The 27,018-nt window shown below is 48.9% G+C and overlaps 2 protein-coding genes across 2 annotated transcripts in view; both read left to right on the top strand.

Moving 5' to 3' along the window:
• The window catches only part of LOC140469337 (protein spinster homolog 1-like), a 1,071,775-nt gene that overhangs the window by 1,039,749 nt on the left and 5,008 nt on the right, over nt 1–27,018 (top strand). The window lies entirely within an intron of this gene.
• On the top strand, nt 1,522–27,018 carry ptpa (protein phosphatase 2 phosphatase activator). The gene is made up of 8 exons (XM_072566090.1): nt 1,522–1,575; nt 2,174–2,344; nt 4,072–4,189; nt 7,523–7,622; nt 13,129–13,253; nt 17,975–18,075; nt 25,399–25,506; nt 26,887–27,018. Exons 1-8 carry the CDS (start codon nt 1,522–1,524, stop codon nt 27,001–27,003), a joined length of 894 nt encoding a protein of 297 aa, XP_072422191.1. The 3' UTR covers nt 27,004–27,018.

Below are 27,018 nucleotides of genomic sequence, written 5' to 3'. Positions count from 1 at the left end.
TTGTTGGGCTGAAGGGCCTGTTTCCACACTGTAGGGATTCTGTGATTGAGGTGTTTAACGTTGAGGACATAGACATGAAAGCACACCTCCCCTTGTGGGAGGAATCAATTAATTTGGGGGGGGGGTGAGGGGAGTAGATTGAAGGTGCAGTGTGGGAGGTTTTTGAGACGATCTAAGGAAATGTTTTTCCCCCAGGGGGTGGTGGGGAATCTGGAGCTCAGTGCCTGTGAGGGGGGTGGAGAGGCAGAAACCTTCAGCACACTGACGAAGGATTTCTGTATACACCCCGTGATGCCAAGCCTATGGGCCAAACTGCTGGGAAATGGGATTTGAATAGTTAGGTGGTTGCTTCTGACCAGTATAGACTCGATGGGCTGAAGGGCCTCTCTCTGTGCTGAGATCTCAGTGGCTGAAGTTTTTTGATGTTGTTTGTAGGAGAAACATTGGCTTCAGGGCACCGAGGAGAACTCCGCACATTTTACAACACCCACTCTGTACTGCAGAGGGAGTGAATGTGCTGTGTTCCCTGGAGGGAGGTTGAGCCCATGAGCTGTGTGGAGGAGACTGAGGTTGAGGTCCATGACTATTGAGCTCCTTTGTACACACTCCTGGTCTGTTTGGGTGGCTTCCCAAAGTGTGGGAGCAGGCCATTTACCCATCGAGTTCACACCGACCCTCCGAAGAGCATCCCAGCCAGTTCCCACCCCTCTACCATATCCCTGTCACACTGTATTTCCCATGGCCTATCCACCCTAACCTGCGCGTCTTTGGACTGTGGGAGGAAGCCAGAGCAAGCCTACACAGACTCGGGGAGAGCGTGCAGAGACAATCAGCCGAGGGTGGAGTTGAACCAGGGCCTCTGTCACTTGTGAGGCAGAGGTACTAACACCTGAGCCGCCCTGATTAAGGCCCAGCTTATACTGGGAGCCCCAGCAGCCAACTTCAAAATCCGCGGCCCCCCCCCCCCCCCCCCCCCCCCAACAACCCGGAGTAAAATCGTCTCAACTCCTGTCAGCCTTTTCTAGAAGGGGTGAGGTGTAGCAATGTGGGGTTCCCTCAGAGAGAGAGAGAGAGAGAGCGTGTGTGGGTGTGCGCTGAAATAGCATTATTCTGTATAAATGACCAGTCTCCAGGCCACCACCTTTGGATGAGACATTGAACTGAGGCCTCATTGGGTCTGCTTAAATGAGTTAAGGATAGTTCAACCTCGAAAAGCAGCTGGGGAGATCTCCCTCATGTAAAAACAAACTGTTGGAGAAACTCCGCAGGTCTGGCAGCATCTGTAGAGAGGAAATGGAGTTAATGTTTCAAGTCCAAAGACCCCTCTTAAGAACAAAGAAGCTGGAGAGGAATTGTACTGGCCTCGAAACATTAACCTGTGTTTCTCTGAACAGACGCTGCCAGACCGCGACGTTTCGGCACCACTTTCTGATTTTCTTTCCGACGTCCAGAATCTGCAGTGCTCTGCTTTCATTTGAGTTGTCCCTGATGGGCTGAGCCAACCTTATTCCTCCAAAGCCCATGGCCTGGGAATGTCGAGAGCTGGCCATGTGCTTCCACGGCACTCGGTTGTCTGTAAAGTGAAGCCGACAAAACTCTTAGGGGACTTCAGAGGCAAATGCAGGAGCAGTTACGGTCAAAACGTCGACTCTCCTGCCCCTGAGATGCTGCCTGACCTGCTGTGCTTTTCCAGCACCACACTCCTCAACTCGGACTCTCCTGCATCTACAGTCCTGACTCTCTCCTAGTAGAGAGGTTATGGGAGAGTCTGCAGCCAGAGGCGATAATCTTGGAATAATCACCCATTTAAGACAAAGCTGAGTAGGAACTTCTGAGGGTGGTGAGTTAGTGGAATTCTTTATCGGTCGAGGCTTGCCTATTAAATATATTCAAGGCTGAGACAGACAGAGAGTTTTAATCCGGCAGGGATTTCGAGGATACATGGAAAAGGCAGGAAGGTGGAGTTGGGGGATTATTGAATCAGCTCGGAACTCATTGAATGAGGGAGCAGGGCTAATGGGCTGAATGGCCTACTGCTCCTACTCCCCTCAGTCTAAGTGCTTTGGAGTGTTCTAAGGTGATGAATAGAACCTTCACGGTGTGTGTCTCTCTCTCTCTCTCTCTCTCTCTCTCTCTCTCTCTCTCTCGCTCTCTCTCTCTGTGCTGTGTACAGTGTTTAGGAAGGGGACTGACCCCTGTTTTCTCTTTGCACGTGCAGCCTGTGGAGAAACTGATTGTGCTCCTGAACACACTGGACAAGTGGATCGACGAGACCCCTCCAGTCGACCAGCCTTCCCGATTTGGGAACAAGGCCTTCCGCACTTGGTACAGTAAGCTGGAGAAGGTAAAAACCCAAAAGAACTGCGGCTGTTCTAAATCAGAAACAAAGGCAGAAATTGCTGGAAAAGCCCAGCAGTCCTGGGAAGAGAAATCAGCGTTCACATCCAGTGACCCGTCCTCGGAACCGAGCAGAAACGTTAACGCTGATTTCTCTTCACAGATGCTGCCAGACCTGCTGAGCTTTTCCAGCAACTTCTGTTTTTGTCTTTGAAGCTGGAGCAGGTACGGTGTCATTGAAACAGTCCACACATGCGAAGCTTTACTAAGAGTGTCTCGGTGATAAATCCTTTCAGAAAAAAAATACCAAATTCCCACTTGATCTACTTTTGGGAAGTAGCCAGTTTTAATTCTGGAGGTGGGATTGTGGTGCAACAGCCTGAAGTGGCCGAGAGGCTAAACAGGCCCTTCGGCCCAACAAGTCCACACTGACCCACCAAAGCGCAACCCACCCATACCCCTACATTTATCCCTTTACCTAACACTACGGGCAATTTAACATGGCCAATCCACCTGACCTGCACATCTTTGGACTGTGGGAGGAAACCGGAGCACCCAGAGGAAACCCACGCAGACACGGGGAGAAGGTGCAAACTCCACACAGTCAGTCACCTGAGTCGGGAATTGAACCCAGGTCTCTGGTATTGTGAGGCAGCAGTGCTAACCACTGTGCCACCGTGCCGTGAGTTAGATTCAAACTGGTGAGAGACGCACGGTTAAGAAAGGTGGGGGTAAGAGAATTGATCACCACAGGGGCAGGACCTTGGCTGAGTGTAGAAGAGCTGAGATATCCTTTAGCAAGCAGTCCGATATTGTGTTTTTATTTCCTGTGTGGACCAACAAGGACTTAATCCCCAAAAAAGCGACTGGGGGGAAAATAAACAGCTGGAAGTGAACAGCAGGTCAGGGCAGTGTGCGGTTTTAATGAAAGGCCATTTTGAGTTGAAATATTGACTTCATATTCCCTGCCCTGACCTGCTGTGTATTTCCAGCGTGGTTTAGTTTTTATTTCTGATTTCCAGCATCTGTCTTATTTTGCTGTTGCACTGGGGAGGGCTTGAATCTATTTGTGTATGTTTAGTTAGTATCAGTACATCAATATAAATAGCTCCTGGTGTCTATAGTATTAGTATCGGTTAGTGTCAGTGCAGAGCTGCTTAGATTGATTCGTGTTTGTACACAAGCGCATCTATACAGATAACTGGCAGTGTCAATAGTGTTCGCATCAATTAGCGTGAGTACAGTTAGGTGCTTGTTCACTGATTTCCCCATTAAGTTTGTTGCTGTTCCTGTGTCCCTGCCTCACTGTCTCCCCCCCCACCCCAGACTGTCTCCCTGACAATGTACCTAAACCGTCCTGGTCCGGCTCATTGTTCCATTTCGGAGAGAGTCCATGAGTTTTCTATTCCCCTGTTATGGAAACATGGTGCCAGGTGAGTAGAGGGTGAGGTTTGTACAGTGCTGCCCCTGTACCCAAATAGCCTGTGATGCTCATGGTCCAGACTACCCTGTGTGGAAGTCCGGACTGAAGCACTGATGGGAAATGACACAGCAGCTGGTTAGAAACTAGACCAGGGGTTTGTGTGGCCCCAGGCTGTGCCCTGTGGGAGGGTTGCTCCCCCTAGAGTGTGGGAGGTTGGGGAAGCATAAGGCCACCCTGTGTGTATCGGGTTAGACTGCCTCACTCCATGTGTCAGCTCCCAGCACATGCACTGACTTGCTTTCTTGTCACAGGAGGCTGAGAACTTGGTTTCCAATGTGATTCCCCACGAGCTGAGTGCGGCTGTTGTCGAAGCTGCAGTGTATTTAAAGGAATCGGTGGGAAACCCAACAAGGATAGACTATGGAACAGGTAACCACACTTAATATCCCAGTGCCTGGGTGTAGAGGGTGTCGCCGTGTTGGTGTACTGAGCCTAGCTCTTGTGTTGGAGAATAACTGTTCACAGCCTGTCTCCCTCTGCCTATCACACACCTTGTCATTGAGCCTTGAGGAGGGCGAGCTGGTGGTGTTGGCCCTGAACACTTTAACCCACTCTTCCCTCCCCATCTCTGAAACCACCCGAAGGGCCTGATTCTCACTTAGTCGAACCTCCTTCCTCCTTTCAATCAAATACAGATCTGTCAGCGTTCCAAATTACTGCTGTTCTTGGGGTGGTTCACTTTGCAAAACGGGCCTTGTGTTTTGCTACGTGGACCACTACCTTCGCACATAATGCCCTGCGAGCCGTGAATGGAATCCTCAGTTTGTGGGGGGTGGGGGGGGGGGGGGAAGTCAGCCCCCTCAACCGGTCCCTCCCCCCTCCCGTCGAAGATCAAGAGCTGAGATGAGCCTGGCTGTAAGCTGACCGGAGGGATTGAATCGGGTGACCAGAGGGATAGTGTTTGGAGGGAGGTCCTTCACCTTCGAAGGAGGCAGGCCATCGAGGGCTGCTCCCTGGAGGCACTTCCTCATAAAAGGGCAGTGCGAGCGTGGGACTTCCTCCTGCCCAACAACACTGCTGGGATCAGCGGGTCAGCTGAAGCTGCAGTTAGGCTGCTGAGCATTTTGGAGCAAAGCAGGTAGAGATGGAGTTGAGAGATAATCGGCCAGGATGGGACGGAAAGATGAATGAGGGTCGGAGGGCTGCATTGCTGTCTGCAGTTTGTGCCCTGCCCCATGTGGCCAGGCTTTACTCTGATATCGTTTCAGTGGTGGTGGTGGGCTGGGTGTTCAGTTACACTGCGCACTGACACTGAGCCCAGTTCCATAGTTAACCCAGGCCTCTAGAGGCATTTTCTGAGAGTGTCTGTCTGTCTGTCTGTGTACGGTGATCAGCCTCAGCAGCAGTAAGGAACACTGCACTCCCAGGATTCATGGCTCTATGGGAAGTGTGCCTTATTCTGTTTTGGTGAATGCCGCAGACACGCATCAGACCAGGGTCTGTCAGACACTGCACTAAACAATGCAGACTTTTACCCACATGGTCTTATCTGTAAATCACCAACCTAGCTCTCACTCCCGAAACCTGAGCACATGATTCGGGACAACCTACAAATTAAGGTGCAATATTTATCCCACGACCAACATCGTCAGAAAAAAAACATTGAGACCATTGTCACGTTACTGCTAGATGGAGATTGCTTTCTGCTGAATCCAAGTGCTTTCCTTTTTATTTTAAACTCACTCCTTTTGCTGACAGCCATTTCCTGCAATCAGGATATGAGTAACCAGGTAATCTGTTCTTGGGAAATCAGTGAGGATGCAGGAGTTAGTTTTACAGTTCCTGATAACACACCATGATGGAGGTGTTTGTTTTTTAAGGCTGCTGCTGTGGAGTTCCTTGCTGTAACTAGAATTGCCCACTAGATGGTAGTGTCTACCCAGTAATCAGATCTCCACACACACACACTCATCTGGGATCTGGAGATTAAATGTGCCATCTGCCATTATGTGCTGTGGGTCATTGTTTTCCCCCGATTCTGATCCATGGCGCTGTCCCCTCTCCCTGGTGTTTGCTGTGAATTGACATGCCACCTGACACTGTGACAATGGGCTTGAGTTAGTTCAGAGCCCGCTTTTGATTTTTTATTCTCTCTTGGTCATTTATTCGCTGTGTGTAAGGAAACCAGAACCTGTTCAACTGCAGCACAGTTACTGACGCCAGATGTAGCTGCTCGGAGTTACAATAGGAAATGCTCGGCAGGTTTGGCCGCTTCTGTGGAGAGAGAAACTGAGGTAACCTTTTCAGGCCAGTGACCTCTCGTCAGTGTCTCCAAGAAAACAGGACAGTAACTCTGTCAGTGAATGCTGTCCTCTGGATAGCTCACAGTCATCTTCAATCAAAAGAACAAAATCTCATTTACCTTGTTTCTTTCACAATCCCCGTGCAATCCCACCCAATAGAATCGCTGCTGTGATGGAGGGGAGAACGGCAATCATCTTAACACCAGCAAACTCCACCCCCCCCACCCCCCCCCCCCCCCCCACCGGCGCGCGCACACACACACACACATTGTACAGCACTGACTGTGGAGAGAGCCTGACACTGGCTGAATGTCCAGGCCTCACCCAGGGGAGTCCCCCTGAGCACTGCTGATCGAATCAGGAGACTGTCAGAGACCCCAGCCCGAGAGAGCAGACAGGCTGGGGTTTAACATCCCCACTGAACTCAGTCAGCAGCGTGGACCCTGTGACACAGCTGGTGCTGTCTGAGTGGGGCCCTGTCATCTCCCAGTTTCCCAGATGTGAGCTGTCTGTACCTGTATTGCTGAACCACTGACAATGCGATAACCCAGTGGCTGCTATTCCAGTCACTGCCCAGGGACCTCTGGAGAGGGAGCATGGGCGCCCTTTGGAGTGAGACCTTTCAGCAATAATGCACATCTCTAGAATGACAGCCCCACAGTAATTGTGTGGTTTCGTTTCATTCTGTTGAGTGTTGACATTGTTCTTGGGTTAAGCTAGGTTTTTGGATTGCCAGCAGTGTTATCAATAGGGCTGGTCTGAGGCAAGGCAGCCCCATCCTGCTGTGAAACTATTGCATTCAGGTTCCCCTGCCTCCTCCTCCTCCTCCTCCTCCTCCTCCTCCTCCTCCTCCTCCTCCTCCTCCTCCTGCTGCTGCTCTGTGAGCTGTATACGGTGCAATATTTTCCTGTTGTTTCTCTCCCATTAGGGAAGTACCTGGGCTTCACTCTGCATTGAAACCTCCTGAGCTCTGTCTGCCACTGCCCTGTGTTGTCTCCAGTTGGAGCACTGGCTTCCTGCAGGGGTTGCACTGGCGTGAAAACCGTCTGGTTCCTCCAGCCAGTGTCACTGTGCCCAGCTTTCTGTGCCCTTATTGGATTACAACAAGATTAATTGCAACAGTTAAGAGGCATTTGGATGGGTATATGAATAGGAAGGGTTTGGAGGGATATGGGCCGAGTGCTGGCAGGTGGGACTAGATTGGGTTGGGATATCTGGTCGGGTTGGACCGAAGGGTCTGTTTCCGTGCTGTACATCTCTATGACTCGTGTGATGCACTCCACAGTCAAATAGCCCTTGAAGGTTTCAGGGTCTGCGAACTGATGATTTGGGTAGAAAGTGAGAGGGGAGAATTGGAGTGTTCAGGAGCAAAGTCAGTAATGTTTCATCGCAGCTGACTTTGGCTAGTTTTGTGTGAAACCAGACTGCTTCATTTCTTTGGTCTCCCATTCTGTTCTAGGCCACGAAGCTGCATTTGCTGCTTTCCTCTGCTGTCTCTGTAAGATCGGGGTTCTCCAGGTGGATGACCAGCTTGCTATTGTTTTGTGTATATTTGATCGGTGAGTGCTATTTTCCTCTTTTGTTCGCCTCGCTTTGGAGCGGGGTTACGCGACAGAGTTGAATCCAGTGCATCCCCACCGGGGTCAGGCTCCTGCCTCTGATGGCTGCAACAAAAACTTGCATTTATAGAGCACCGTTAACGTGGCAAACCATCCCAAGATGCTTCACTGGAAAGTCGATCCGACAAAGTTTGACACCGAGCTGCAGGAGATTTAGTTCAAAGCTTTTTCAGGGAGAGATGTTTTAAGGAGAATGGAGATGTGAAGAGTTTAGGGAAGGAATTCCAGACTTTGGGATCCAGGCTCAGCTTTATTAGAGCCTCAAAACTGGGAACCGAAGGCAGTGTGAGATTGACCCTCTTGGGTGATGGAGAAGGTGATTCTGTCTGGTATGAGTACAGTCACGGTGCATGTAAATAGTTTAGTTATTTTGTCTTCCCCCTTTTTGCTGAATAAACTTCTGTCCTATTGTTAAAATTAACCCGACGACGTTGCGAGCTTGGGATGCAGTGGGAAGCTACTGTGTTAAAACCAAAAGGGGGAAACAGGATCTGATCCATCGTGCCAGGTTTCAGTCTGGGACCGGACTTGTTCAGTAACGTGACCAGCTGTGACCAGCACAGCATGAGGGGAAGAGGGTTAGAAGCCCATACTGTGGGGTTGAGCTGCAGATATGGTCAGAGGAGAGGCACCTGTGGAGATGCTGGTGTTGCGGGAGCCTGACTGGGGTTAGTAATCCAGAAATACGGGCTAAAGCTCTGGGGATAAGGGTTCAAGTCCCACCAATGTAGTTAATAAAATTTAAATTCATAAACTCTGGAATATCATCGATTGTTGTCGAAGTCCCAGCTGTTTCACCAAAATGTCTTTAAGGAGTGTAAGTATATTATCCCATGAGACCATTTCAAAGAGGTAGGAGGCCATTCAGCCCATCGAGTCAGCTCTGTCATTCAATGAGATCATGTCTGATCCAATCAAGTCTCCGAAGAAGCTTGTATGTTTGAATAAGGTCACCTCTCCTCCTTCTAAACTCCAACCTACTCAACCTGTCCATGTAAGACTATACTGGAGATTAAATCTAGCAAAGTCTCAGATAATGGGACCAAAACTGTTTACAGTATTCCAGCTGTAGCCTGGCTATTGCGGTGCATAGGCTTATGGTTTCTTTCAAATAAAAGCCAACATTTCACTTGCCTTCCCTGTCCCCTGCTGAACTTGGATATGATTTTCAGGAAAAGCAGCCTCTGTATAATACAGCTTTCCGTAGCCTTTCCCCATTTAAATAATCTTTCTGCTAAAGTACATAACCTCACAATGTTCCACGTTATATTCCATCTTATTTCTTCCCTGCTTATGTTTTTTTGGGTCATCTTTGTTTTGGTTTTTAAAACGTGCCCAGTCCTCAGGTTTACCATCAGTCTTTGCCACATTGTGGGTTCTTTATTTCAAATCAATGCTCTCTTTTAAAGCGCTTGGTAACCATGGTGAGTTTATCCTCTTCAGAGAATGTTCCTTCCTCACTGGGATGTATCTTTGTTGTGAGTTATTAACTATTTCTCTTAATTGCTTGTTACTGTTCCTCCTCTGTCTCTCTCTTTCTAAATTCCTTTCCCAGTTAGCTCCAGGCAGCTTTACCCCCCTCTCTTTGTAACTGCCCATGTTTAAGTTGATTGGTTCCAGCCAAGTTTCTCTTTCTCAAACTGAAAGCTAAACACTGCTGTGTTAAGGCTGCAGTTTTCCAGGGGATCTTTTACTCTGTGCGATAATTGATGAAAACAGTCTCGCTTCATATCTGAACCCTGGCTGGATCCACACTTATTGTAGACAACTTTCGTCTTCCCTTAACCACTCCCTGGATGGATTCTGTAGCTCCTGATCAAAGGTCATTTCTGGCTATTGTACTTAGTCAATCTCGCACTGACAAAGCTGCCCCACCACCCTTCCCTTCCTATCTTTCCATTTGAAAAGTCTGAATGTTTTATTTCCTAGTTTTGATCACCTTAGCCATGTCTCTATAATAGCAATACGATAGCAAAACCCATTAATGTCTCTCTGTGCCATTCAGTCATAGAATAATACAGCGCAGTACAGGCCCTTTGGCTGTCTTATGTTGCGCTGTCCTGTGAAACCAATCTAACCTACACTACTCCATTCTTGTCCATGTGCCTATCCAATAACCATTTGAATGCCATTAAAGTTGGCGAGTCTACTTGCTGGAAGTGTGTTCCACGTCCCTACTAGAGTAAAGAAACTACCTCTGACATCTGTCCTATATCTATCGCCCCTCCATTTTAAAGCTATGTTCCCTTGTGTTAGCCATCACCATCTGAGGAAAAAGGCTCTCACTGTCCACCCTATCTAACCCTCTGATTATCTTATATGTCTTAATTAAGACACCTCTCAACCTTCTTCTCTCTAACGAAACCAGCCTCAAGTCCCTCAGCCTTTCCTCATTAGATCTTCCCTCCAGACCAGGCAACATTCTGGTAAATCTCCTCTGAACCCTTTCCAAAGCTTCCACATCCTTCCTGTAATGCAGTGACCAGAACTGTACACAATAAAAGCTAACACACCCGTGTGCCTTCTTCACAACCTTATCAACCCAGGTGGCAACTTTCAGGGATCTATGTACATGGACACCGAGATCTCTCTGCCCATCTACACTACCAAGAATCTTACCATTCGCCCAGTACTCTGCATTCCTGTTACTCCTTCCAAAGTGAATCATCTCGCACCTTGCTGCATTAAACTCCATTTGCCACCTCTCAGCCCAGCTCTGCAGTTTATCCATGTCCCTCTAACCTGCAACATCCTTCAGCACGATCTGCAAATTTACTAACCCATCCTTCTACACCCTCATCCAGGTCGTTTATAAAAATGACAAATAGCAATGGACCCAGAACAGATCTTTGCAGTACACCACTAGTAGCTGAACTCCAGGATGAATATTTCCCATCAACCTCCACCCTCTGTCTTCTTTCAGCTAGTCAATTTCTGATCAAACTGCTAAATCACCCTCAATCCCATGCCTCCATATTTTCTACAATAGCGTACCATGAAGAACCTTATCAAACACTTTATTGAAAACCATATACACTACATCAACTGCTCTAACCTCATCCAACTGTTTGGTCACCTTCTGAAAGAACTCAATAAGGTTTGTGAGGCACGACCTACCCTTCACAAAACTGTGTTAACTATCCCAAATCAACGTATTCCTTTCGAGATGATTATAATTCCAGTCTCTGATAACTTTTTTCCAAAACTTTACCCACAGCAGAAGTGAGGCTCACTGGTCTGTCATTCCCAGGGTTGTCTCTACTCCCCTTCTTGAACAAGGGGACAACATTTGCTATCCTCCAGTCTTCTGGCACTATTCCTGTACACAATGATGACATAAAGATCAAAGCCAAAGGCTCGGCAATTTCCTCCCTGGCTTCCCAGGGAATCCTAGGATAAATCCCATTCCTGATGAAGGACTTTTTTTTTCCTCCTGCTCCTCGGATGCTGCCTAACCTGCTGTGCTTGTCCAGCCCCACTCTAATCGAGACTCTGATCTCCAGCGTCTGCAGTCCTCACTTTTGCCTAAATCCCATCTGGCTCAGGGGCCTTATCTGTTTTTACACTTTCCAGAATTACTAACCCCTCCTCCTTGTGAACCTCAATCCCATCGAATCTAGTATCCTTTACCTCCATATTCTCCTTGACAATATTAATTTAGCCCCCCCCTCCCAGTGAGTGATGATTCTGAACTGCTCTCTAAAATGGGCCAGTAAGCTCCTCAGTTCAACTTCCCACTACTGTGGGTGATTGGCCTTAATCTTACTCTAATTATTCTTTTATTCCTGACATACCTAGAGAAAGCTTTAGGGTTTTCCTTGATCCTATCTGTCAATGACTTCTCATGTACCTTTCCTGGTTTGTCTTAGCTCTCTCTTTAGGTCTTTCCTGGCTAACTTGTAATTCTTAAGTGTCCTATCTGAGCCATTGCATCCCATCCTAACATAAGCTGCCGCCTTCCTCTTGACGAGATTCAATTTCCTTAATAAACCCCGGCTCCCTTGCTTGACTACTTCCTCCCCATTTGACAGGTACAGACTTATCAAAGACACACAGTAGCTTTCCTTGAATAAGCTCCACATTTCGATTGTGTCCATCCCCTGCGGTTTCCTTCCCCATCCTACACATCCTAAATTTTGTCGAATCGCATCATAAATCCCTTCTCCTCAGCTATAACTTTTGCCCTGTGGGATATACCTATCCCTTTCCATCACTGAAGTAAACATAACTGAATTGTGGTCACTATCACCAAAGTGCTCACCTACCTCCAAATTTAACACCTTCATTACCCATCTATTTTGTTTCACATACCAAGTGCAAAAAGTCACTAATTTGGACTACTTGTCATTTCCCCCCCCCTTTATCCTATTTGTTGCTTTTTTTTTGAAAGTATATACACTTTTGTCTCTTTCTGTCCCACTCTGGGTGTCAGAAATAGCTCCCCCGTAATATAGCCATATCTGTTTACTTTGTAAGATGATCTATCCCCTCCCCAGAACATCCACACCCCACCCCAAACAGTTTTGAGCCTTCTCTACAGTCCTTGTTATTCAATTTGCCAGGACACTTCAGTGACTCTTAACTAGTTGACTCTGAACTGCTCTCTAAAATGGCCCAGTAAGCTCCTTGGTTCAAGGGCAGTTAGGGACAGCAACCAGATGATGCCAGTGATGTCCACATACCATGAAGGCGTAGAGACACTGATCCAGAGCAGTTACACAGAGCTGCAATAAACTCTCTCATCCCAGTAATCAGAGGCTGAAAACAACTTTGGCTTATTATTGTCACATGTACTGAGATACAGTGAAAAGCATTGTTTTGTGTGCTAACTAGACATACCATACCTTATACAAGTACATCGGGGTAATAGAACAGAATGCAGAGTACAGTGTTGCATCTGTAGAGCAGGTGCAGAGCGAGATCAACTCTAATACACGAGAGGTCTGTTCCGAAGCCTGCTAACAACAGGGAAGAAGCTGTTCTTGAACCTGTTGGTACATGTTTTCAAACTTGTGTATCTTCTGCCTGACAGAAGTGAGTGTAACCGGGACGGGAGCAGCTTTTGTTTATGTTGGCTGCTTTCCCATGGCAGTGGGAAGCGTAGGTGGAGTCGGTGGCTGGAAGGTTGGTTTGTCTGATGGATTGGGCTGTGTTCACCACTCTCTGTAATTTCTCACAGTCTTGGGCAGAGCAGTTGCCTTACCAAGCTGTGGTGCATCCAGGCAGGATGCTTGCTGTGTGGGTGGGGTGGGGGGTTGGATTGCGCGACGTGCTGCATTTCCTGCAGCTGCTGGGAATCGCTGATCCGTATCAACCAAGGCTGCTGGAAAAGCTCCAAGTGTCGGGCTGTGTCTGTGGAGAGTGGAACACAGTTCACCTTGCAGGCCTGTGACCTTTTTTTCTTCTGAATTGAAGTCCCAAGTCTTTGTCTCCTTCCAATCCCCAGGTATCTGCAGGTGATGCGCAAGTTACAGAAAACCTATCGCATGGAGCCAGCGGGGAGCCAGGGAGTCTGGGGCCTCGATGACTTTCAGTTCCTTCCCTTCATCTGGGGCAGTTCCCAATTAATTGGTAAAGCATTCACCACTTTTAATCTTTTATGGTCACTCCACCCGTTTCTGATCGGGTTGGACCATCGCACTCCCCTGCTGTGCTCCAACTCCGGGGATTGGTAACGCAGCGTTGCAGCCATGTTACTGAGTTAATAATCGAAGGATCAGGCCTAATGCTCCAGTAGAGAAATGCTTGGAGAGTTTTAATTCAATTAATGAAGAAGGGTTTGGAGCCAGGAGGCCTGCAGGTGCTGGGAATCCAAGTCAATAGACACGAAGTTGGAAAGGCACAGCAGGTCAGCCAGCATCCGAGAAGCAGGAAAGGCAAATGTTTCAGGCCAAAACGTTGCCTTTCCTGCTCCTCGGATGCTAACTGACCTGCTGTGCCTTTTCAGCTTCACCTCTCCTGACAATTGATGACTAAATCTAGAATAAAAACCTAGTCTCATTCATCCCAAACCCACCAGATTGCCGTGAAAGCAGCCGCCTGCTTCACCACTGCCCTTCAAGTTGGGACAATCGACTGCTCCTCCCTGGTCTGGGCCACACTTGAGCCCCCACTCTCAGCAATGTAGCCAATTTCTCACTGCCCCCCCCCCCCCCCCACCCCCTGAAATGGCCTGGCAGGCCCCTCTGTTCAAATGTAGCTCATCCCCCAATTTCTCCAGAGCTTATTAGGCCTGGAAAATGTCTTGCCCAGTGATGCTCACATCCAGAGAACTAAGAACTATCTGTTCCAGCTGGAATTAGTGTGTTCAGTTTAGGACAGTGCACCTTTAGGGAGGAGATATCGAACAGAGCAGATCCACCAGCCAGCCACTGGGGCTAAAAGGGCTCAGGTATGATTTAAAGTGGTTATATGTTTGACCTGTACTCATTTGAATATGGAAGATGAAGATGGGGAATCTCGTTTGACTGCCCCGGCCGACCCATTGTCTCAGCCTGCTCCTGCCCCACCGAACTCATCTCTGCATACCTCGACACTGTCCTGTCCCCCTTAGTCCAAGTACTCCCCACCTACGTTCGGGACACCACCCACGCACTCCACCTCCTCCATGATTTTTGCTTCCCCGGTCCCCAACGCCTTACCTTCACCATTGACATCCAGTCCCTGTACACCTCCATCCCCCATCACGAAGGCCTCAAAGCCCTCCGCTTCTTCCTTTCCCCCCGTACCAACCAGTACCCTTCCACTGACACCCTCCTTCGACTGACTGAACTGGTCCTCACTCTGAACAACTTCTCTTTCCAATCCTCCCACTTCCTCCAAACCAAAAGAGTAGCCATGGGCACCCACATGGGCCCCAGCTATGCCTGCCTCTTCGTAGGATATGTGGAATAGTCCATCTTCCACAGCTACACTGGCACCACCCCCCACCTTTTCCTCCGCTACATTGATGACTGTATTGGCGCTGCCTCGTGCTCCCACAAGGAGGTTGAACAGTTCATCCACTTTACCAACACCTTCCACCCCGACCTCAAATTTACCTGGACCATCTCAGGCTCCTCCCTCCCCTTCCTTGACCTCTCCATTTCTATCTCGGGTGACCAAATCATCACGGACATTTACTATAAACCGACCGACTCCCACAGCTACCTAGACTACACCTCCTCCCACCCTGCCCCCTGAAAAACGCCATCCCATATTCCCAATTCCTTCGTCTCCGCCATATCTGCTCCCAGGAGGACCAGTTCCAAAACCGTACAACCCAGATAGCCTCCTTCTTCAAAGACCGCAATTTCCCCTCAGACGTGATCGCGATGCCCTCCACCGCATCTCCTCCACTTCCCGCTCCTCCGCCCTTGTGCCCCGCCCCTCCAACCGCCACCAGGACAGAACCCCACTGGTCCTCACCTACCACCCCACCAACCTCCATATACATCATATCATCCTCCGTCATTTCTGCCATCTCCAGACAGACCCCACCACCAGGGATATATTTCCCTTCCCTCCCCTATCAGCGTTCTGAAAAGACCACTCCCTCCGTGACTCCCTCGTCAGGTCCACACCCCCCACCAACCCAACCTCCACTCCCGGCACCTTCCCCTGCAACCGCAAGAAATGCAAAACTTGCGCCCACACCTCCCCCCTCACTTCCCTCCAAGGCCCCAAGGGATCCTTCAATATCCATCACAAATTCACCTGCACTTCCACACACATCATTTACTGCATCCGCTGCACCCGATGTGGCCTCCTCTATATTGGGGAGACAGGCCGCCTACTTGTGGAACGTTTCAGAGAACACCTCTGGGACACCCGGACCAACCAACCCAACCACCCCGTGGCTCAACACTTCAACTCCCCCTCCCCCTCCCACTCCACCAAGGACATGCAGGTCCTTGGACTCCTCCATCGCCAGACCATAGCAACACGACGGTTGGAGGAAGAGCGCCTCATCTTCCACCTAGGAACCCTCCAACCACAAGGGATGAACTCAGATTTCTCCAGTTTCCTCATTTCCCCTCCCTCCACCTTGTCTCAGTCACAACCCTCGAACTCAGCACCACCTTCCTAACCTGCAATCTTCTTCCTGACCTCTCCGCCCCCACCCCCACTCCGGCCTATCACCCTCACCTTAACCTCCTTCTACCTATCGCATTTCCAACGCCCCTCCCCCCAAGTCCCTCCTCCCTACCTTTTATCTTAGCCTGCTGGGCACACTTTCCTCATTCCTGAAGAAGGGCTCATGCCCGAAACGTCGATTCTCCTGCTCCTTGGATGCTGCCTGACCTGCTGCACTTTTCCAGCAACACATTTTTCAGCTCTGATCTCCAGCATCTGCAGTCCTCACTTTCTCCTTTTAAAATGATTGGGGCAGCTGAAGAGAAGCTGTTACCTTCAGTACAGTGAGTCACAAGAAGGGGATATTTTCTAGTCAGCAAGATGTAACCAGTGGAATTGCCACAGTGCTGGGGTGTCTCAGTTTTACAATTTATATAAATGACTTGGAGGGACTGAAGATGTGATCGCTGAACGTTGTGAGGATGCTGAGGTAGGTAGGAATGTAAGTAGCGAAGAGGACAGAAGGAGACAACAAAGACATTTAGATTAAATAGTGGGCAAAGGTATGGCAAGTGGAGCATAATCTGGGGGTGGGGGTGTGGAAATGGTGATATTGAGCATTATTGCAGGAATAACAAAAGGGAAGTCCATTACTTACATAGTGAGAGATGACAGAGCTCCGAAATGCAGAAGGATCTGGGTGTCCTTCTGTATGAATCACAACACATTGGTGTGGATTCAGCAAGTAATTCAGAAAGCTAATAAGATGTTATCATGTATGATGAAAGGGATTGAACATAAAAGATCAATGTTATACATCAGTTAGTTGTACAGGGCACAGGCCATCTGGAATATTCTGTACAGTATTGTCTCCTTCTCTAAGGGAGGATGTAAATGCTTTGGGAAGTTTACGGCAGGTTTTCCGGACCAGTACCTGGAATGGGCTGGTTTCTCTGAGGAAAGGTTGGACTGTCTAGCTTTATATCAGTTAGTGTTTAGTGGTGATATGATTGAATTTAGAATTTGTTGGGGGTGTGTGGGGGGGGGGGGGGGGAGGTGTGTGGGGGAAGGGGAGGTCATCGTTCAAGGTGTCAGTGATTTAAAGTAGGGATTAGCAGCGTTTGTTTCTCCAGGGGCCTGTGACTCTTTTGGACTCTTCTTCCAATCGTGGTTGAAACAGAGTGTTTGAATATTTTAAGGCCAGAGGTGGGTAAGTTCTTAACAAACAGAGGTAGGCCATTCAGCCAATCGAGTTTCCTATGCCATCCAATAATAATGTGGCCGCTCTGATCATCCTTAACTCCCCTTTTCCCCAAACCCCTTGAATCTCTTCTGTTTAAATATCTAACTATCTCAGCCTTGAATATACTTAACAACCCAGTCTTTACGATCCTGTGTGGCAAAGGATTCCACAGGTTCCCTCCCTTGTGAGAGAAGACATTCCTCTTCATCTCTGTCTTGAAAGAGCGAGCTCTTATTCTGAGATGATGCCATCTGACCCTGGACTCTCCCAGAAGGGGAACCAACTTTTCCACATTTCCCCGCCCCCCTGCCACCCGCCAAGTGCTTCAGTACGTTTCAATAGCGTCACACCTTGTTCTCCTAAACTGCACTGAGCAGTCAGGAATATAGAGTAGTCAGTTAGCTCGGCCATGATCTCGCTGAACAGCAGAGGAGGTCTGAGGAGCTGAGTGGTCCTTTCCTGCTTCTATTTCATGTTTGTTTGTAAGAGCTAATTGGTGGAACAGATTCAAAGGGCTGAATGGTCTCCTTTTATTTGTGGGAAACATCTTTCATTCTGTGTTTTTCTCCCCAGTTTGTTCTACATTGTATTGGAACAGAGGAACAGGAGTAGGCCATTCAGCCCCTCCAGCCTGTTCCACCATTCAATGAGATCATGGCTGATCTGTGGTCTAACTCCATCTACATGCCTTTGGCTGGTTTGTGATTCAAAGTGACACCAGCAGCGTGGATTCAATCCCCACCCCAGCTGAGTTTACCCTCTCCGCTCGCCTGAGGCGAGGTGACCCTCTGGTTAAAGCACCAGTAGAGAGGCTTCTCTCGACTGAGAAAGCAGCCCTCTGGTTTAGGAGGACTAGATTTGCCTTGTGTCCTCCCATCGCCTCATGTAGTTTCAGACTCCCGTTTTGGCATTCGAACAATCGCTCCGCAAAGGTGGGGTCTGCTGTTTTGTTCACTTCAGAGGTCTGTTTGAATCATCATCTTCTCTCTTTCAGATCACCCCACCCTTACTCCAGCCCATTTTGTGGATGAGAAGGTGGTGAATGAGCACCATAAGGAGTACATGTTTCTGGAATGTGTCAGGTTTATTAATGAGGTGAGAGGCGCTGTATCCCCACGGTCAGTGTGACTGAACTGCTGTTTAGGGAGGGGTGCTCTGGGCCAACCAATCCCAGTGTCTGTCTGTAACCACCTCCTCAGAGCCTCAGAAAATCAGCCAAGAGATAATTGCATGATGGGTCCCTCAGAGCGCAGGGTTAGTTTAAACTCTGCGTGCTCACAGTGCAACCCAGAAAACCACTCTTTCCCCATTCAGACTGAGTGCTAGGACCTGGGGGAACTTGTCGAACACCTTTACTGAAGTCCATATAGATTGCATCTACCGCTCTGCCCGCATCAATCTTCTTTGTTACTTCATCAAAAAAAAACTCAGGCAAATTTGTCAGACTTTATTTCCCACACACAAAGCCATGCTGACTAATCTTAATCAGTCCTTGCCTTTCCAAATACATGTAAATCCTGTCCCTCAGGATTCCCTCCAACAACTTGCCCACCACCGACGTCAGGCTCACTGGTCTATAGTTCCCTGGCTTGTCTTAAACAGTGGCACCAAGTTTGCCAACCTCCAGTCTTCCAGCACCTAACCTGTGACCATCGATGATACAAATATCTCGGCAAGAGGCCCAGCAATCACTTCTCTAGCTTCCCACAGAGTTCTACGGTACACCTGATCGGATCCTGGGGATTTATCCATCTTTATGAATTTTAAGATGTACAGCACCACTTCCTCTGTAATATGGACATTTTTCAAGATGTCACCATCTACTTCCTTGCATTCTATATCTTCTATATCCTTCTCCACAGTGAAAGCTGATGGAAAATACTTGTTTAGTACCTCCCCCATCTCCTGTGGCTCCACACAAAGGCCGCCTTGCTGATCTTTGAGGGGCTATTCTCTCCCTGGTTACCCTTTTGTCCTTAATGTGTTTAATTTGCCAAAGCTCTCTCATGTCCCCTTTTTGCCCTCCTGATTTCCCTCTGAAGTATACTCCCACTGTCCTTATACTTCTCTAAGGACTCGATCTCTCCAGTCTATACCTTACATATGCTTCCCTTCTATCATCTTAAGAAATGTCATCTAATTTTGAAATCCCCTCCCTTGGAGAAAAAAAGCCATTGCTTTTCATCTTATCTATGCCCCTTCTGATTCCACAAACCTCAATAAAGGTTACCCCCTCAACTTCCTACATTCCAGGGAAAAAAAGTCCCAGCCTTTTCTTATAACTCAAACCCTCCAGTCCCAGTAACATCATTGTAAATCCTTTCTACATCTTCTCCAATTTAATAACATCTTCCTATCGGAGGGCAGGTGCAGTTTAATTTGGATAAATGTGAGTAATTACACTTTGGTAAGACTAACAAAGACAAGACTTCTATAGTTAATGGTACAGCCTGGGGAATCTTGTTAAACAGAGACCTAGGGGTGCAGGTATGTAGGTCCTTGAGAGTGGAGTCACAGGGATAGACAGGGTGGTAAAGAACGCATTTGGCCTGTTTGCCATCATTGGTCAGAGCATTGAGTATAGGAATGGAGATGTCATGTTGCGCTGCAGCGCTGTGGGAGGGTCAGCGCTGTGGGAGGGTCAGCGCTGTGGGAGGGTCAGCGCTGTGGGAGGGTCGCACTGTGGGAGGGTCGCACTGTGGGAGGGTCGCACTGTGGGAGGGTCGCACTGTGGGAGGGTCGCACTGTGGGAGGGTCGCACTGTGGGAGGGTCGCACTGTGGGAGGGTCAGCGCTGTGGGAGCGCCGCGCTGTGGGAGGGTCAGCGCTGTGGGAGGGTCAGCGCTGTGGGAGGGTCAGCGCTGTGGGAGGGTCAGCGCTGTGGGAGGGTCAGCGCTGTGGGAGGGTCGCGCTGTGGGAGGGTCAGCGCTGTGGGAGGGTCAGCGCTGAGGGAGCGCCGTGCTGTGGGAGGGTCAGCGCTGAGGGAGGGTCAGCGCTGTGGGAGGGTCAGCGCTGTGGGAGGGTCGCGCTGTGGGAGGGTCAGCGCTGTGGGAGGGTCAGCGCTGAGGGAGCGCCGTGCTGTGGGAGGGTCAGCGCTGAGGGAGCGCCACGCTGTGGGAGGGTCAGCACTGTGGAACCTGTCAGGTGTTACTTTTCAGTATGAAACTCTAAAATGAACCCTGAGAACTCTCTTGGACAGACATAAAGGGCCATTTCAGCATTTTGATAAGTAGAGAAATTCTTGCTTTTGTTTTGGACGATATTTAATTATTCCTCAAACAAATGCTCTTGAACCAATTATCTCTTTGTTAAAATGTTTTAGTGGGATCCAGCTGTGCTCAATTTGACGAAAGAGTTTCCTACTTTGCCATGGTGACAATATATCATTGGCTAGAAAGCAATTTAAGGTTTCTTCCTGTCTGTCTGTCTCTGTGTGTGCGTGCGTGTGTGTGTGTGTCTCTCTCTCTCTCTCTCTCTCTCTCTCTCTCTCTCTCTCTCTCTCTCTGTGTGTGTGTGTGTGTGTGTGTGTGTGTGTGTGTGTGTGTGTGTGTGTGTGTGTGTGTGTGTGTGTGTGTGTGTGTGTGTGTCTCTGTCTGTCTTCTCCCCACCCCCCCCCCCCCATCACTTTGTGTGTCTCTGTCCATTTCTCTGTGGCTCTCTCTCTCTCTCTTTCCCACCCTCCCCCTCTCTGTCGCTTTTGTGTGTCTGTCTGTCTGTCTGTCTCTCTCTCTCTCTCTCTCTCTCTCTCTCTCTCTCTCTCTCTCTCTGTGTCTCGAATCTCTCAAAGCTGTGAATCCTTCTGAGCTTGTTGTATCCGCTGTGTTAACTAATCGCAGGCAGGGAATGTACACAGTGAGGGAAGGGGCCTCACACCATCTCTTCCCCTGAACCTCCCACTCTCCTTTTCCCACAAATATTCAGCTCCTCTCAGAGCACAAAGGGAGGGAGAAACCAGCTCCCCTTATATTCTTGCGTCGCGTTTAACAGATACTGGATGATGTAATGAGTTGTTTTGGCTTTGCTGCACAGAAACAGGCCATTCAGCCCAACAGGTCTGTACTAGTACCCTGAATAGATTTCATCTCTCTGCTCTTCATCTGTTACTGCCAGTGTATCCTCCTATTCCTCTCTTCCTTGTGTGTTTATCCAGCTTCCCCTTAAATACATCTAAGCTATTCCCTTCACCCATTGTGGTGGTGAATATCATATTCTCGCTGCTCTCAGAGCAGAATGTTTTTGTTTTTTTTCAATGTTTGAGGGTGAGAGGTTGGGTGGTAACTAACATGCTATCTCCACTAGGTGGGGGGTAACCTATCTAATGACCGGACAGTCTGTGTATTTAAAAGCTTCTAACAGCCCTTGGTAATGTCCCTGAGTCAGGGAGACCAGCAATGAGTAGCTTATGTCCTCTGTCCTTGTGGGAGTGGGGTTGGCAAGGAGAGCAGAGGTTGGGGTGGGGTGGTAGTATCTGTTCCTCCCACCTGAGGTTACACTGGGGCAAACCCAGCCCCTATCAAACCTGGTGGGTGGGTTACCCAGTCAGGAAACTTGCCATTTGTCTAATGCACCAAGGAGTCAGGTGAACTGGGGTGATGGCAAATTCGGCTTCCTGGCTGGCTGTTCATTGACCACTTCAGGCCCTGAGGTACTGGTGAGTTAAGGAAGTCCTCAGTGAGTCAGCATTGAACCGCTGAGGTGGCTGAAAGGGGAAACTGTGGCATGAGTTGGCACTGTAGTGAAGCTTGGGACCTCCAGGTGACCTCCTGTCACCTCCAGCGTGGGGGGGTGGGGTGGGGGGGGGACACGGGGGGTTGGAATTGAGCCCTATGTTCCTGTTCTATTGAAATCCTTAATAACAGAATCATACAGCACCAGGCAGGCTCTTCAACCCATCGAGTCTGTGCTGACCTATCTACTTTCCCGCATGTAGCATGGAGACTCTAAGGTCTCCATTAGGCTGCCTCTTAGCCTCCCCTTTTCTAGAGGAAAGAGCCCAAGCCTGTTCATCCTTTTCTGACAGTCATAAACCTTATAGTTCTGGTATCATTCTTATAGATCCTTATGTTTGCACCTTCTGTACTGCTTCTATTTTCATTTTGTAATTGACTTTGACAGATGGGTGACCAGTGCTCCAGGTATTGCCTAACCCAAGACTGTGCAGATGTTCACAGAGCCCACTGTCTGAAGCACTAAACTGGAAGGTTATTGGGTAAAGCAGTAAGTGGAGGTGGGGTGGTAGGTGAGGCCTGTGTGGGGGAGAGAAAGGAACGGAGTGGTGAGGGTACCCTGAGCCTGGCACTCAAAGAGTTACAGCCTGTATGTGAGTGGGAGGAAGGAGAGGCAGCTCCAATTTCAGTTAAACGGCAGAGGAAGCTTACACAGGAAGAAGGAAGCTCGAGGCCCCTTCGCTGCCAGAGAAATAGTTTAAAAGGGTCAGTTCCCCTGGGGGGGACTGCAAAGCATGAAAGCAGTCACTGAGTAATTTCCTCCCCAATATGGCTGCGATGACTCAGATTCCCTGAGGACCACCTCCTCCAGCTGAGATGTTTGCCTGGAACCCAAAATAGCTTCCCTTCTCTTTTTCCAGAAATCCATTTTCTCGTGTGAAGCGCTGAGGAAGAAAATGTATTGCTGCTTGTGAAAGCCTCTCTCCTCATTCTGCATTTTTATTTGCTGCTTTGTTCGACAGAAGGTCTGGACTGGAATCTTTTTATAACTCAATCCTCCACTCTCTGCTTCTGTGGCTCCAACCCTCCAATATTTTGCTTTGTCTTCATTTTGATTCAAAAATGAGATAACGGTCAGATGGTTTACACCTGCTTTTCAATCACCGTGGGACGGGGTCAGGCAAGACCGTGTGCAAAGCAAGATCCCACAATCGTCCCTCCAAACTTGAGCACACCCTTTCGGTTGGTTTGCAGTAGCTGACCAGCTCTGCTGGGTGAAAGGTGCCCACTGTGTTTGATCGGGTGTTTACACTGAATCACAGGGTGGCATATCAGCACCAGCCATGATTCGGTTTACTCTTAAGTTGGAAGGACCTGAGCCCCGACCTTGGTGACTCTGATTCCAGGCAGACGTGCCCATTGTGAGCAGTGCCACACTGTTGCCGGTGCTTTCGTTCTGAAACCAAGAGTTAACAGGGCAGAATGAGACCATTCGGCCCACTGTGGCTGTGCCAGCCAGGAGAGAAATATCCAGACTAATCTTACTTCCCCGTTTTTGGTCTGTGTAGCCCAGTGGATGTTCAGGAGAGACATCGAACCAATTTGCAACCTTGGGTGGGCATTGCAGTAGCTCATCATACTTCCGAAAATCCCTGGGCTAGCCTTTTATCCAGTATTCAACATCAGAAAGTCAGATTATCACTGCACTTTGTGGGATCTTACTGCCTGCAGATTTTCTGCTGCATTACAACTTTCACTGATCTTTTAAAAGTGTTTCACTGGCTGTAAATAAGGTATTAGGCATTAAAGGTTCTATACAAATGCAAGTTGTTGTTCTATAATGTAGTGACTTAACCCAAGGCACTTCAACAGATCCATTATCAGACAAGCATTTGGCACTGACCCTCATGAAATCCTTGCACTGAAAACTTTGGACAAGGCAATAGGTTTGCAGGGGTGCCTTAAAGAAGAAAAGGGAGGGTGAGTGGTGTAAGGTGGGGGGTGGGGGGGGGGGGGGAGTTCCTACAAGAGCTCAAGGTCTCGGCATCCGAAGCCAACATTGCCAGTGGTGGAGTGGCACAAATCTGGAACTCCTGAGTAGTTTGAATTGGATTGAGTGCAGACATGACAGAGGAGATTCAAAAAACAGCAAGGGGCAATGAAGGGTTTAAAAACCAAGGGTGAGAATGTCCACAGTGTCCTTTTCAACCTTTGTTTGATCTGACTGTGGTGATGTGTCTGCCTGCAGTCTGTATGCAGTCTCTAGTTCTGAAGCTCGTTCCCTTTTGTTCTGCTTTAGCAAGGATGTGTAAAAATCAAGGTGGAATAAAGACCAGCCTCTGTTTCGCCAGGAAGTTCCCCTCCCTGATATTAGCTGTCTCTGCCTGGGAGTGGCAGTGATGTGTGCAGAAAGTGGTGAGAGTCATTTCTTTGTCAGCAAATAAAACCATGAGAAAGGCAACCAGAGCCCTTTTGTATCTGCAGAGACAGACCACAAAAACGTGGAAGTAACATGGAGCTCTTACAAACCTTCAATTACCCGGCTGCAGTTTAGGGATAGCTATTGTTTGGCAGCTGAAGAAGGTGCTGGGTTGACCCATTTGAGAACTGGTTAGTGATGTATGATAGAGCCTGGAAACAGCAAAGCTTTCCTGAGCCTGGCAATGGATGGAGTTTTTGAAGCATTCATGGTAATGTTTAGATCACAGATGCACAGCACAGAAACAGACCCTTCCAACCAGATATCCTAACCTAATCTACTTCCAGCATTTGGCCCATATCCCTCTAAATCCTTCCTATTCATATACATCTGGATGCCTTTTAAATGTTGTAATTGTACCAGCCTCCACCACTTCCTTTGGCAGCTCATGCCATGCACATACCACCCTCTGGGTGAAAAGGTTGCCCCTCCGGTCCCTTTGAAATGTTTCCCTTCTCACTCTAAACCTTATACCCTCTAATTCTGGACACCATCACCTTCGAACTCCTTTTTTGTATTTATGTTAAGTTGCCCTAGTCCTACTGCACCATAGGGCTACTCTCTCATTAGAGGCAGAGGGATCACAGAATCCCTACAGTGCAGCAAGAGGCCATTCAGCCCATCAAGTCCATACTGACCCTTTGAAGAGGATCCCACCGCCATCCCTGTAACCCAGGATTTGCCATGGCTAACCCACCTAGGACACATCCTTGGACACTATGGGCAATTTAACATGGCCGATCCTCCCTGACCTGCACACTTTTGGACTGTGGGAGGAAACTGGAGGAAACCTACACAGACTTGGGGAGAATGTGCAAACACCACACAGACAATCGCCTGAGGGTAGAATCGATTCTGGGCCCCTGGCACTGGGGGCAGCAGTGGTGCCCTTTTTGGTGGTGGTTTAATCTGAGGATCACCATGCCTCCGGTGAGGAGGGGGAGAGGTTAAGAAGGAGAGCACTTTACAGTAACCTCAGCCGGTGTGGGAAATGAACCTGTATCGCTCTGCTTCACGAACCAGCCATCCAGCCAACTGAGCTAACCAACCCACTTTGTGCTTCAATAGCTTCCCCTTAAAAGTATCTACACAGCCTCTCCCAGTGGGAGTGAGGTCCACGTTGACCTCACACTCTGGGCCAAGAGATTGCTCATGAATGGATTCATAAGTGTCTCACATTGAACTTCCAGTTGAAGGTGCATACTCGTTGTAATTCTTTCATTACCTGACAGACATGGTTTTCTATGTTCTGCCCCCCTTCCTGTTTCTGCAGATGAAGACTGGTCCCTTTGCTGAACACTCTAACCAACTGTGGAACATCAGTGCGGTCCCAGCCTGGTCGAAGGTGAACCAGGGACTGATCCGGATGTATAAGGCAGAGGTGAGTGGAACGTTTTCCTTATTCATTCACGGGCTGTGGGCATCAGTTTATTGCCTATTCCTAATTGCCCAGAGGGCAGTTAAGAGTCACCCATGTTGCTGTGGGTCTGGAGTCATGTGTCGGCCAGACCAGGTAATTCAGGTCGATTTTTCTTCCCTGGGGGCCTCGGTGAAGCCAATCGGGTTTTCCTGACGATTGGCAGTTGGTTTCATGGTCATTGCTAAGCTCTTATTTCCAGATTATCATTGAATTCAAACTCTGCTGTCATGGGATTCAAACTCGGGGTCCCCAGAACATTCCCTGGGTCTCTGGATTAATAGTCAAACAATGAGTCCAACCATTAGACCATTGCCTACATCCTCCCCCCTCCCCAATCCCTAACTTAGAGATGTCACCTCTCGTCAGTCCCCTCAGACACCCAGTTGGTGAGGGCAGTGCCTGGTGTACGTTGAAAGCCATCTGGGTGTCATTGTGTATTCAGTCCTTTCGGAGAGTCAGTCTGTGGAAGGTACTCTGAGTACTGGTCGGAGCAAGTTTAGCTAATACTTGCCCTGGCTGTGTTAATGAGGACACACCTTTACTGCTTCCTCTGAGGCTTCTTGCTGCTTTTGGAAAGTGACTGGTTTATCAGTTACCGGTTTGGGATGTATAACTAGGTTTTATTAGTACGTGACACCTTCTCCAGTCACCGGGACAGACTGTTGGGGTCCACACAGGAGACTGATAACCCACTGCTCACGGTGTGGGTGCTCTCAGTGCCTAGAGAACTACACCCAGTGAAAGGCACTGCCTGCCTGCTCATGGAGAGATGGGTACAGATTTGGGGCATCTGCCAGCCTGCCTCAATGAGTGGCATTCTTCCCTCTTAAGTCAGAAATCTCTGGGTTCAAGCCCCGTTTCACACGCTAAGGAAACACGACACTGTCGGAGTGCTGTCTTACTGATGAGAGAGTAAATCAAGGTTCTGGCAACCACTTCATTATCGACATTAGAGTGCAGGTGCAGTACAGTGTAGATGAATGTAAGGTGGTCCACTTTGGTGGCAAAACCAAGAGGGCAGCTTTTTATCTGAATGGTGATAGATTGGGAAAAGGGGAGGTGTGATAAGAACCTCTCTCACTCGCTCGTGTGTGCCCGCTCTCTCTCTCTCTCTCTCACTCTCTCTCTCTCTCTCTCGCTCGCATGTTTGTGGGGGCGTGGGTGGGGGTCTAAGTGTGGGCGTGGTGATTGGTGCTGAAGTGGGGTTTCAGGGTGTTGCCCGTCCCTCTGCCCTATCGTGGCCGGGTGGGGGGGGTGGGGGTGGGCTGGGGAACAGAGCAGGCAGCTGGGTGTCCGGGAGAGATGTTGGAGAGGCCAGCCCTGACCTTCCTTTCCAAACAGACCGTCTCTGTAAGATGTTGGCCCAGGAGGAAGTGTTGGAGACACAGTTGTGGGCAAGTCCTCCTTCCTGAAGCAGAATTCCTCCACCAGAGGAAGCAGAGCTGCGATGTATCTTGAGGCTAAATGCTGTAC

Source organism: Chiloscyllium punctatum, chromosome 49, assembly GCF_047496795.1.
Source record: "Chiloscyllium punctatum isolate Juve2018m chromosome 49, sChiPun1.3, whole genome shotgun sequence".
In the NCBI taxonomy this organism is placed as follows: Eukaryota; Metazoa; Chordata; class Chondrichthyes; order Orectolobiformes; family Hemiscylliidae; genus Chiloscyllium; species Chiloscyllium punctatum.
The sequence above is the reverse complement of the archived record's forward strand: the minus strand, read 5'-3'. Positions and strand labels throughout refer to the sequence as shown.